The following is a 13,960-nucleotide window of genomic DNA, read 5'->3' on the forward strand; positions in this document are numbered from 1 at the left end:
TTATCATTTTCTACTCTCATGCCGCTTTATTATGCTTTTGTTCATTCTCATATTAACTATAACATTGAATCATGGGAAAACACTTACAACAGTCACCTAACTTCGTTGCAAGTCATTCAGAATCGAGCTATTCGGCTAATAACATTTTCACCTCGTAGCATTAGCACAACTCGGCTGTTACTTGCACATAATATTTTGAATGTGACTGACCTTGTTAAATATAACCTGGCCATATTTATTTTTATGGCATTAAACAATGATATTCCAGTAACCATCATACCGAAGACATCTCTTACTAATATAAATAATATTAGATTTGCAGAAAATATTAACTTCATTTTACCCTTAGTTCGCACCAACTATGGTAGGCAGTCATTACACTTTTCAGCTTTATCTCTGTGGAATACATTACCATTCCTTTTAAAATTGTTCAAAGCTCACAGATTTTGTACAGAACTTAAGCATTTTCTTTTAGCTTCCTCCGACTTTCCCATTTGAGTATAGTATGAGTTGTATTATTAACTTTTTCTTTGTCTCTCTATTTCTTTCCTGCATATTTTTTTTTAACTTTCTTTCTTCTTAGGCTATTTTTGTAGTTTCGCCTTTTGTTGACTAAGTCGAAGCCTTGTTTTTGTTTAATACATTCATATGCTGCTTTTCTGTTCATTTATGCCTTGTCTACTAAAACCTTTATTCATAACTTTTACATGTTGCCATTGTTGTTTGTATTATTAATTCTAGTAGTCATCAAGCACAGGAGGTCCCATTTCAGTTTCTAACTACGGGACATCCTTCTGTACATACATATGCTGTAATTATCCCCATTTTGTCATGAATAAACTGATTCTGATTCTCAATGTTCGAGAGAGAATGTGGCTCTACTTGCATGAAAAAGGGTGCGGGTATGTGAGGAAATGACAGCACAACCGATCAGTTAATTTACAATCTGTTGAAGAAAACCTATTTACGATTAATATGCTCAATGAATCAAAGGCCTGTCGTGTACACCTATACTTGTATGTGCTTTGAAGAGCCAACACGCTTGGTGCGATGTGCCATGTACAATGACCTCCGGTAGCCTTTATTTGAGCTTGGTTTGCTACCCCATATGACACCGCTGATTCGTAATTCTAGAGCTAAAACAGTGGGAATCTGGTTCACAGCAAGGGCACGTTACAAGATGAAGCCTTCATCGGACACATGCTAGGTTGCACGATGAAAGAACTATGGGAGTTAAGCAAAATGATAGTACCCACACATTTCAGGTGGCTACAGGAGCAATGAATGCATGCAGTATTTATGAAGCATGGGCCCTTGGATGACGCAGCATGCATGCGTTGCAATGAATATGCACAGCACTTCAGGACTAGCTGTTGGGGGGCCAGGATATGAATTCTGATGGTGCTTAGTCGATGATTAAGGAAACAATCAAAGAGGAGGCTGATATGGCATTGTGCCATACCAAAACTACGCTGTTAAAATATGAAGCTGTCCTTGGATGTTGCACCGTGCATAAGAATGCCACTAAAAAGTTCCTCAGGTTCTCACGCGATATGTGACAGGAATGTGGCAGTCAAACATCTGCATACTTTTCGGGCAACACGGGAGCAATGGCATATGCATGAAGCATGGAAGGCTTCATGTGCACAGTATGCATATGCAGCAGCATGCAACTGTTTATGAAATATCGCACAGCCGGAAAATGCAATAGCACAATGAAGGAAACTGTAAAATAAATTTTGTGACAACCGCAATATTTAAGTAGACAAGCTTCCCGGAAAAAGATTATCAACTGTGATTACAATTGAAGTGGAAGGTAATACGCATCTCTGTACCATGTCGGCACCACACAGAGCTACCATAGCACACCACGGTTGACGAGGTATGCTCATGTGACAAAAGTGGGTGCAGCCCATATGCAAATATATTTTCCTGAACTATTTAATTTAAGCCCAAATTTAGAGTTTGCAGTCAGCAGTAAATATTATGAGTACAGAAATTTTTGAAACTTGCCTGCTCTTAGTGATGCGGTAGAATCCCCAGGTGCTACACTAGGTACCTGGGTTCAATATCCCCTTGGAGCTCTTCTTTCTTTTTTCCTTTCCTGTGGCAGTTTGCCTGAAGTGGCAAACCCCCCTTCTGCCACATACACTTAACAAGGAAAGATGACGGCAAATAGTGCGTCCTCACTACTCCCCAACAGCCACATTCATGGGCCGTCGGGTGATGCATTTAGGCAAGATTATTACATGTGTCCTCTGGCACGTAAAAAACTCATAAAATGGCACATGTAAAAAGCCTGTTGTTCTGTTTTTCTTTCTCTGTCTTCGTCTTTTAATAGCGGTCAATATGACATGCAGTAAACACCTACTAGGCCAAACTCAAGTTCTCCCGGACAACGGCATAAACTTGCAGGAAGAACAGAGCAATAAACATACCTAAACACATGATCCGACAGCCCAATAAATAGATTAGACTTTTCAGTGGTAGTGAGGATGCACTGCTTGCAGTGATCTAGCCATTCCCAGATGTAAGGCAAAAATGGCTTTAACCGCATCAAACAAACTGCCACCAAAAAATTAACAAGGTTGTGCCGTGACATAGAATCTGGGTACCCAAGCATAACAGCCAGAGATTCTACCTCAAAGCCAACAATGGGTTGCGCGCAAGTACTTCTGCAATTGCAATACAGTCAAATCTCATTCATTCGAACACGCTTAATTCAAACTTTTGGTTTATTCGAACTGACGCTGTGGTACCGTCAAAGTTGTGTGTATACCAATGGGTGAAAATGCCCAGTAATTCGAACGCGCAAGCATTTGTGACGATTAATTCTGACATACTGCACTCTGACAATGCTGTCAGCAGTGCGCAAATTACGCGACAGTACCTCCGACCAGCATTCCTCTTACCCCACCATAGAGGAAGATCTTAGGAGAGACCCCTCAACACCGCATGCAAAAAAACGTGGCAGAAACCTGTGTGCAGGCATGTGCAGGCGCGCATCACCGATTACTTCTGTTAGTGACGGGTGTCCTTCATACTAAAATATTTTTGCGCGCACAATTGACAAGGACACAGTGAAGGGGGACACACGAGCGCTGGGTCCTCAGTCTCGTGTGACACACGAGACTGTCCTTGTCAATTGTGCACGCAAAAATATTTTACTATGAATACGTACCAACTCGCCCAACTATCAGTTCTGCGACGGGTGTCCTGTACAGTCAAAGACCGATTTTCTGGACCTCCAATTTTTCAGACATGCTCGATAATTCGGATGCCTTCGCGGCACCGCCATGTACCCCATAGAGTCAATGTATAAGAACATCTGAATTTCGGACACAAAAAACCTTCCCCGTCTGATTTTCCGGTCTTTTTGCCATGACCGCAGGTCTGGAACGGCATTAATCGAAGCCACCATGACCGCCACTTTGATTACCGTATTTACACGATTGTAAGTCGACTCGAATGTAAGTCGACCCCCCCATAACGCTAGACCGGAAAAAAAAAAAAAAAACCCGAGAGCGCATTCGATAACGAAAATTTATTAGTAGCTGACATGGTCATTGGACTACTCGTCTTCACTAGTGCTGCCATCGTCATCGTTGCTGCGGTCCCACAGCGCGTCGTGGTCCAGCGAAATTTCAAATTTGGCAAACGACCGCACCAGGTCATCGTGCAGAACAGCAGCCCACGCCAAATGCACCCAACCACACGCAGCCGTCAGGGAGGCTCTTTTGACAGGTCCGGTTGGCGTAATTTCGCAGACTTCTGCCGCCAGCCACTCTTTGTACTCACGGCGGAGCAGAACCTTAAAATTCAGGCGGAGGTCCGGGCTTATTTCATGACCACGTCGCACTTCACTGGCAGGGACCGATCATGCATTTCAGCGACGTACGCCGCAAGCTTAGCCTACAGCTCCGGAAAGCGTCTAGACTTCGGCACGTGGGAAATTTCTCACTTGCCGCCACAGGGTGAAAATTTCGCTTCGCTGCAGTCGCCACTCTCGCACCACCCGTTTACAAACATCGAAATTGCGGCCCGCTGCGCAGTGATTTGTTTCTTCGGCGTAAAGGATGGCAGCCCTCTTGAACGCTGCTGTGAACGAGTGCCGAAAGATTAGTGGGCCTGCAGCACTCATGACGACTGGGGAAGCGTAGAAGTAGCCGAAGTGGAGCGCGTCAAGAAGTTAGTCAAACCAATGCTTTTAAACAGAGAAAGAGAAACCCGCGAGCGGTGTCTGCTCTTCCATGAACTACCGATACTCCCCGCAAGCGCCGCCGTTCTGAGGGTGCCGCCGCAAATGGGAACAGCGGCGCTTTTATCACCTATCGACACCCCCCCCCCCCTGAGTGTTGCATGCACTGTAAGACTCTAAAAAATGTTGAAAAACCCTTCCGAAAAGCGAACAAACACGCGGGATAGCGAAAAGATACGGGTTGGGCCATAGAGCAAACATAAAATTGTAACTACGTTGTAGCCCTCGTTAATACGGCTTTTTTTGGCGGGGCCATGTTTTGGTTTCGATTGTAAGTCGACCCCCCAACTTCAGACTTTCAAATTTTAAAAAAGGGGTCGACTTACAATCGTGTAAATACGGTATCTCAGCGCCTCGAGCCGGCGCTCTCACACGCAGATCCGCTGACAGCCATATAGGCTCCCTTAAATGGTCAGGCGGCGCAGCAATTGGCTCAGGCATCAGCGCCATCGTGCCAGTTCCACGAAACATTGAGGCCGCCACTGCTGTGGAGGCATGCTTTTGTAGCACTCGTTTGAAATGTGTCAGTCGTTCTAAATTGCGGTTTTAAGGCAATCGAAAACATCAAGGCCCATTTTGACCCACCGACGCTTGAGAAAGGATGTCAAATTTACAACTACAACCATGTATTTCCTATCAAAGAAGTAAACAGCACAGACATTGCAGCAAGGTGCTTAAATTAAATTATGGGATTTTAGATGTCAGAACCATGATCTGATTATGAGGCACACCGTAGTGAGGCTCCGGAATAATTTGGACTACCTGGGGTTCTTTAACGTGGACCTAAATCTATGCACACGGATGTTTTCGCATTTCACCCCCATCGAAATTTGGCCGCCATGGCCGGGATTTCATCCCGCGACCTCGTGCTTAGCAGCCCAACACCATAGCCACTAAGCAACCACTGCAGGTGGCGAAGTGTTTGTCACAACAAAGCAAGCATGCTTATGACGTCGAACTCGAAAATTAACAAATTATTGTATGCCACTTAAGTGAGCAAATACGGCAGTGGACGTTTTTCAAGTGTCATTTGTAGCTTCATTACTTGGAGCGTGCCTTGCACCTCACAACTGTAGAGGTTTCGGCGAAATGGCAGGTAAGTGCTTTTTTGTCCGCTGACAAAGTGCCTCAAGCATATTCTAATATTGTTGTTCGGGCTCGAGTGGAAGAGGGCATTACCGCTGAGGCATAATAGATAGAGAGCAATCAGCTGAGACTAAACAATGTGAAGACTGAACAAATATGCACTAGCATGCGTGAGAGAAATGCTAATTTTCAAATACTCGACATGGGCTGCAGTGTACTCCAACCTTAGTTCTGTTGTTCTAAGCGCGAGAAAACATCGGCACAAATGAGCCCTGTTCCAGCAGCCACGTCTTGATCATCGCGCAGGAAGAAGCACAGTGCGTTCAAAGCTCCAGCGGGGCGCTTACAAAGCTAGATTTGACAAATAACAACCACTGCGTATTTGTTATGGAGCAAGACGGAGCTAAACAACTATCTAAACTAAATTACAACAGCGGGAATCAGTTCACACGTTTTCATGCAGTCGACACTTTATTGTCTGTTTTTACGAATGCCACTGCTGGTTCTTTTTTTCTTCTTGTTTTTGCATTTACGTATTAATTCATTTAATACAAATTCGCAAGACTGACACGAACTGCTACGACCCACTTCAGCCGCCGGGTTCCTTCCCCTGGTTTTGAAGGGAAGCGGTACAATTTGATGCCGACATTCCCTTCACGGTTGTGACAATCCTTAATGCACCAGTATCTGCGCTTGTTCTTTTTGTTCACACTTCTCACGGAGGAGCTGTCAAGAGGCTACGGTGAATCCATTAGAAAATTGGAAAAGCAGGCTTTCAGGCAGGCCTGAGCGCACCACAGACAATGGTGAAATGATGATGAGGGCCTACTCGTGAGTGCTTACCACCGCTGCTAGGGGGCGCGACATGTACAGGCAAACTTCATTGCAGGGTGCTCATATAGCCACATCGTGGCAACGCTAGGCCTAGCTACTTCGACGTTCGCTACCAAGCTTCTTGCTGTTCTGTACTGTGTTTTTCATTTAATTAATTTGCCACTGTTAGCAATGGCGCCGACTGTGCCTTTGTAATCCTCGCCAACGCGGCGCGTTGCATAATGCCAGTTTCCGATAGTCAGCTTCGCCGCAATACAGCAGCGTTACGCAGTGAAGCAAACCAAAAGTTAGATGGAGCAATTGCAACTGCACATGGTTTGTTTCCTTTAATTATACACGCTTGCACCCGCCGTTTCCTATCACAGTAGGAGCACCGATACGCCTAATAAGTGTGCTGGCAGGCCTTTGGTGCTATTTCGGACGTACCTGCGGCGATTTGAGGCCTTGACAGTAAAAGGCATGCATTAACTGTTTCAGACATTTTCGCGGCTGCCAGGGAGTCCAAAAAATCGGACGTTAACTAAATTGTAATACATGTGAATATATCTTCCGGAACTTCCCATCTGTGTGTTAGCTCAGCGCACATGTGTCATTGCAGGTAAGTCGTCCATTCAATTAGCTTCCTTTAATTCAAACTTTTTAATTTGAACAAATTTTCCAGGCCCCTTCGAGTTCAAATTATGGAGATTATACTGTAGTATTAACCACTGATAGCATACTTTAGAGGTTTCTGCCACATAATTTTTGTTCATTTCAGCATTTCTTAAGGGTAATTCTTGAGCACTTTACATACATTCTATTCTAACCTTTTATCTCTGACATATTTAGCACCTACAGCCACTTCTAGAGGTTTCTTTCGTCATAAAAGCAAGCCCACAGCCATGCTGGCACTGACTGCTAACGAAGTGAGCTACTCCACACAGACTTTGCCCGATTTTTGCGCGAAGCCCTACTAAGCACATGTGATGACAGTAAGGTACACATCTATGATGCACAGTTCTGTACGTATTCTAACCACTCTGAAGGTGGTGCCAAGCTTTGCAGGATGCAGTATTGCGGACACTGATATGTTCAATATGTCTTTAATAAAGCTTTTGGCAAGAATGTAGAGAGAGAGAGAGAGACATCCATCCATTATAATTAGATGAAAAGTGTCAATGAGGAAATTGTAGAGCAACATGAAAGACTCCTCACTACAGCTTTCTGTTTGTTGATCAATACGTTCTTCATAGAAGTGTTTTTCCGAGCGTGAAAGAAGCCTGCAAATGCACGCAAAAGTGCAGCGCGACTGGCTGCTCGAGGCACTTTGTGTGTATTCACAGGCTTCTTTCACGCTTGGAAAAACACTTTTATATAGCATGTATTGAGGAACAGAAAGCTGTATCGGGAGTTTTTCATGTCGCTCTGCAACGTTCTAATTGACACATTTAATCTAATTACAATATTTGAGAAGTTGATTAATTAAGCATAATTATCTAATTAGGTGGGATTAACAAAATTGTGTGCACCTCCAAGCGACGGCAAACAACATTACCTTTGTTCTGTCCAGCTACGAGGCATTTGCATATTTTTTAACTCTGACTAAGTTAGCTGGGACACCCTGTATACAGAACATTATGCGGCTCCATTTCGGCAGTTGCTCTCATCACGTGGTGCGCGATTTGGGAGATGCGCTTGCAAGCAGCCGCTTGTAATTCAATCATTTGACCATCTGCATCTGTGGAAATTTCCACTTATTGTCTCGGCATTCCTTTGTGGTGGAAGCGAGATTTCATTATATTGAAATCGCCTTCAAACACACATTGTTATAATTAGGTTCTAAATACATGGTGTTCTACGTACGAGAGGTTATGAAAAGTTAAACGGACACTAAAGGCAAATACTAAGTCAAGCTAAAGTGATAGATTACTGCTCGACAATCTCTAAGGCATCAATCAATATTATCGCAGAACAGAGCCTAAATAATTGAGAAATCGAGGTAAATGCAGGACATGATTAGAGACTCCCCAGGGACATTCAAGCACTTGCCTGATGACGAAAGCACTCCTCAGTTAAATTCTGTCACTAGGACTCAACTACTCATTGCACAAAACATACTCGTATTGTAAGATGAAATAGAATGCTACTTGCCCAGTTCCATTTCATGTTTAGAAAAAAGAACTCATTGAAATTAGCGTTGACCACTATGCAGGCAGTCGAAAGGTTTCGTTTTCACTCGACTCTGTGCCGCCCATGCTTTTGCATTTCAGTACTTTTCTGATCACATAGTGCTGCACTGGTTTTGCTGGCTCGCAAAACTCGCACAAACTGCAAGTAGCAGAGAATTCAACTTCCAGGTGATGTTGCGGGATGCCCGAACAGTATACACCACTTGACCAAAACGCAGCTGCAGCGGCGAATTCGCCGCACTGTCTTGGTTCGGTGCCGCTGTCTGTCAGGCGCCGTTTTACTCACCGACGGCAGCAAAGGGTGGTGATGCCGTATGCAACGTCACCATTCCCCTTGGGTGGTGGGAGATTTGAATTTCGGAAAAGGTATTCGGACCCTTCAGAAACATTTTTCTCGTAAACTAAGTCTTTTCTCGGCACGAAACAAGCGTTGCATGGTTTCTGGAAAGGTATTTAAACAGTCCACATTGACTTAGTATTTGCCTTTAGTGTCCCTTTAAATACTTTGTTATATTGCGAATTTCGCTATATTGACGTTCATTATATTGAGGTTTAACTGTATATCATAAGGAGCCAAGGACAACAGAGGGGAAGCCAGTTGTTTTTTAATCTACTTTTCTTTCCATTAACTCATCATTCCTTTAATTCAATTAGTAAGTACAAGTAATTTCCCATATGTTGTCTTTGTTGGCTTCTTATGGTATGAATAATAAATATTTGGCCCCTCAGTTCCCTTTCTTCTTGTTCACACACACACACAAACACACACACACACACACACACACACACACACACACACACACACACACACACACACACACACACACACACACACGCACGCACGCACACACACACACACACACACTTTGATAGTGACGTAATAGTTCTGTGGAAACCCGCAAGGTGGAGTAGTACTTAGTAGTACAGTGAAACCTCGTTAAACCGTATTTGGCCGGCGCTCGGAAAAAGTTTGTACTAAATGGTAGTACTGCGTAAAGGGACACTAAAGGTTACCAGAAACTCAAGTTAAAGTGGTAGAGCAATGCTCTAGAACGTCTAAGGCGTCAATATAATCGCGAACAGAGCTTTAGTAACCGAGAAATTGAGGTAAATGCATGACACGATTTGAGACCCCCCAGCGACATTCCGGTACTAGCCCGATGACGAAAGGACTCCTCATAATTTGTGTTACTAATACTCAACTACTCGTATTAAAAATATCATTTCATTCGATTTTAAGACGGAAAAAAATGCTACTTGTCTACGTCTATTCGATTCTAAGAAAAAATAACATTTTGACGTTACCCTTCAGTAATATGGGTGTTCGAAAGGTTTCGTTTTCGCACGACTCGGCGCGCTCGACTCTGCGCGCTCGACTCTGCGCCGCGCACGCTTTGGAGTTTCAGTAGTTTCGTTATCGCGTCGTGCTGTGAGGGTTCTGCTGGCTCGCGAAACTTTCATTTGGAACAAGCAGTGAGAATGCCACGTCCATGTGATGTCGTGGGAAGCCCTCGTTGCTTTCCCGCTCCAGAGAGCCGGTGTCGAGGTCGCCGTCGTAGTACGCAACGACGCCGGCAGTGCGAGCCCTCAGCAGCAGGTCGCGCTCGTCGGTGCTCAAATCGCTGAAGTTGAGCCCACCATCGCAAGCCAATCTGTCGGTGTCAGGGTCCATTGCGACGAGCGTCGAAGTTAGCGTCATAGAATGAAGTACCAGCTTATGGGCGTCTTGCGCTGGAGTTTGAGGTATAGTAGCGGCGCCTGGTGGCGGTGCGGGAAACGACATCTGGGTTGTGCCAGCTTGGGTCGTATTGAGCCCTGGCTGTGGCGAAGCACGTTTCTAGGCCGAGTTTTGCGTCGATTCGCACATTTTTATGCCCTGTTGCGAGTGCGAAAAGGCTCGTCGCTTCTCATAGACCACGCCGACCACGCTGCGAGCTCGCCGCAGCCTATAGTTTAACGAAAACGGACTCTCCGTGTGCCGTGGGACGTAATGTGGGACGTAATTCGTTTCTCCTTCCGCTAGCCACCATACTCCCGCTTTCGCTCTGCTGTCGGCTCTGTCTTGGCTCTGTTTCTGGCCGCGCGTTCGCGTTTTGCGCAGAAAAGCCGTAGCGCCGTCTGCGGACGCCGTTCTACTCACCGATGGCGCAACGTCACTATGAGACCATGATGTCAGTACTCCTCGATCGGAGGGCGGGCGATTTGAACTGCAGTAGAGGTACGCGGACGCTTCAGAACGCATTTTCTCTTAAAATAAGTCTCTCCTTGGCACGAAACAAGCGTTTCGAGGTTTCTGTGATGGTATTTCAACAGTCCACGTTGACTTAATAGTAACCTTTAGTGTCCCTTTAACCAAAATAGCATATTGCCCACTTACCTGTCAAAAACGGAACTCGGAGACAGTGCGATGAAAGGCGAAAAAACATGCAGTACTTATTTAATTCGGGCGACAAACGCGTTATTTTCATTTCATGCCTAGCAGCGACGACAGCGACCTCAAACTTGCTAAAGCTGTGAGTCAACTTTTCAGCCAGCCCCCTCTTCTCAGCAAACACTCGCATGGCAGATTCCTCGTTGGCGTTGCATATTCTCCATGCACAGGCGCATTGCAGGTGCTGTTCTCGTCGCGCTGATTGCATTCATGAGGCCTATGTAATGCGCAGCTTCTGCCACTGTTGGGCCTGAATTGCCCGTGCTGTCGCTTTCTGTGTCGTCCTTATCACTGTCGCCAGGCGACTCTTCGGCAACAACAGAGGCAACGATGGCGAAAAGTCAAACCTTGTAGCCGACATCTCTTCGCGGTCGCAGCAGCGCTGCAGAGCAACTTCTTCGCATTCCAAGTGCCACACACAGTAGTCAACAGTAGACCCATGTCGCGTGCCAGCGCCAACTTTTCATGTAACGTTCGATAGCACGAACAATGTCTAATTTTTCTTCTATGCGGAGCACCCGGCGTCTTTTTTATCCGAGTTGCGGCATGACGCGAGTTCTCACTTGCACGATGCCACAACGCTCTCTGGCACGGTGCCGAAATGAGGTTGATGTTGATGTGGCTTCACGCGCAAACGCACAGAGCACTTGGAGACCGTTGTGCTGATCTCTGAGGCTTGTTGTTCTGCCGGGCCGCCCGATGAAGACGACGCACCGCCGTGTTTGCGCGACGAAAAGTGGAAACACTATGTGCTAACCGATACGTATGCAATAAGCTGGTATGGTTTATGCGGATACAAAACACATTATGTTCAATGGCCGCTGACTCGGGAATTTGACTTTAATACCTTAAAAATGAAACTACTGTTTAAGAGGGTACGGTTTAACGAGGTTTTGCTGTAGTACCTTCGTAGCCCTTAGCTACGTTTGGGTGGATGTATCATTTTCCCTTATTGATCACTTCTCTCTACCTTGCGGGTTTCCGCACAACTATTACGCCAAACTCTTTCTTTTGCTTCTGAGTTGTTGATAAATTCGACTTCGCCTGCCGTCTGCTAGCTGCCTGGTTAGCTCAGATGGTAGAGCGGCTGCCCCAGAAAGGCAGTGGTCCCGGGTTCGAGTCCCGGACCAGGACAAATTTTTCTTCTACTGTGAAGCTTTTCTTTACAGGAACCCGTTGGGTTTCCTTTGTAGCACTTAGCTACATTTGGATGGATGTCTCATTTTCCCTTCATTAAATACTTTGATAGCATATGCTATGCATTTACAATCAATTCAGCCCATGTGAAATTTTGTTGAATTTGGCCTTAAATGTACCGAATTAATTGAATTGAAAAACGTTTATTGTATAAGGAAAGGGTTGTGGAAGCAGGTGGGTCGGGCCCCGAGTCCAGGGCTTCACTGGCCACAGCAGCCCACTGTGCTTGGTCGAGGAGTACCTCTTGGGCCTCCTTTTTCTCGCTGGCGAGCCAGGTCTCCCAATGCTCCGTTCTGAACTTTTGCCCCAGAATGTGAGGCGTATTAATTTTGGGTGGCCTGAGCTCACATTCCCACGTAATGTGGGTGAAAGTTGGATGGCCTCCGCACCAAGGACAAGTACCCACGTATGCAGGTACGTATTTGCCTGCAGGTGGTGCCACTAATACGCTTTCCCTACACCTAACTGAGGGTGTAGCACAGGGTGGTGCTGTCTTTTGCAACGCTGGTGTTCTAGGATATCCCGAGGGGTGTGCGTCGCCTGTGTAGGGAGGAGGGTGTCTGGACTGGGGAACACTCGCTCCGTGAGTCATAGCTCTAGCTGCACTGTCTACTCTGTTGTTCCCCGTGGTTACTACATGTCCCGGGCACCATATGATTCTAAACTGCACAGTGGATTATGGGGGACACTGTAGTGGAGGGTTTCCGATTAATTTTCACCAGCTGGGGTTCTTTAACATGCACCTAAACCTAAGTACATGAGCATTTTTGCATTTTGTCCCTGCCAAGATACGGTCCCCGCGGCTGGGAATCAAATTTGTGACCTTGCGCTCAGCAGCAGAATGCCATAGTCACTGCACAACTATGGTGGGGAATAATTATTCAAGTAGTCAACTCGTGAAAGAAGTATGGATTGCAGGGCAATAGCATGCATGTACTTAACCAAAGTGACACAGAATGCAACATTAGCTTACCACGGGGTACTTGATCTTGATAACGTTCAAAAGTCCCTCTGGAAGTTTAGCCAGCTCGGTATCCCTGTCAACACAGGAAAAAAATAGATGAAAGAAGATTCCCGCATGAAAAAAAAAAAAAAGCTTACATGTTCGAATTACAAAGCAGATTTTTTCCAAGTACATAAAACTTTGGTTGACCCCAAGGGTTGACCCCTTCCCTGCCCTACAAATGGTTCCGATGCTTAAATGTCACAGAGGGCATGTATGACAAAGCAGCCCATCTACTTCTCAGTAAAATTTCAGAGGCACAGAAGAAACAATTAGAGAGGTTGAATGCATCTATTTGGTTAATTAATGTAACACCCACCATCCAACTCACATGCAAAAAAAAAAAAGAAAAGAAACGGAAGAAGCAAAAACTAGAAAGGCGGGCTTCATGTAGCAGAGTTTAGAGACATGGGAAAATAAGCTGCAGTTTCATCCACAAGGTGAAGCATTGATGGCAATAGCAAATTAGTGCACAGCTATACGAAGTAAGGATAGTAGTTTTATCGGCCATAGAAACTTGGAAACATTCACTTACTAACTGAACTAACAAGCATATGGAGTCAGCGTGCACGAGCAAACACGAACACATCACACTCTATGAGTGCGGACACTCGCTGTCAAAACGCTGGTGTGAGCAAGTGCGGCAAGCACACAGTGTGTACCAAGATACGGTGCGCGTGACTGTACAAAGTACACACTTGTTCGTGAAGTTGAAGCCGCCCCCCTCCCTCCCCTTTGCACTGCCTCCCCACTTGCCTGCATATATGGCATGTGTGAGATGGAGTGTCCATATGTCGTTATCGCAATAAAATGGTTGACAAGCAATGCTGCAAATTTCAACCTGAATAACTAAAGCAATGTTTGAACATTTTGGTGTTCACAGATGATAACATTATTATGGTACTTATCTTAGTGACTGCCTGTTAAATTTTGTCTTAAGGTTTTTGCAGTGCAGATTCATTAAAGCTTGCTAAATGTCTTTA

At 45.3% G+C, this 13,960-nt stretch overlaps 1 protein-coding gene across 9 annotated transcripts in view; it reads right to left on the minus strand.

Moving 5' to 3' along the window:
• LOC142582194 (neuropathy target esterase sws-like) overlaps nucleotides 1–13,960 on the minus strand; it is a 198,602-nt gene that overhangs the window by 113,515 nt on the left and 71,127 nt on the right. For all 9 annotated transcript variants that reach the window (XR_012828395.1, XR_012828394.1, XM_075691623.1 and 6 more), the window contains exon 18: nucleotides 12,948–13,011. Coding sequence is in view for 7 of the 9 variants with exons in the window: in XM_075691623.1 (XP_075547738.1) it covers nucleotides 12,948–13,011 (64 nt within the window). In the remaining 2 variants the exon portion in view is untranslated. The remainder of the gene's footprint in view (nucleotides 1–12,947; nucleotides 13,012–13,960) is intronic.

This window comes from Dermacentor variabilis, chromosome 1 (genome assembly GCF_050947875.1).
Source record: "Dermacentor variabilis isolate Ectoservices chromosome 1, ASM5094787v1, whole genome shotgun sequence".
NCBI lineage: Eukaryota > Metazoa > Arthropoda > Arachnida > Ixodida > Ixodidae > Dermacentor > Dermacentor variabilis.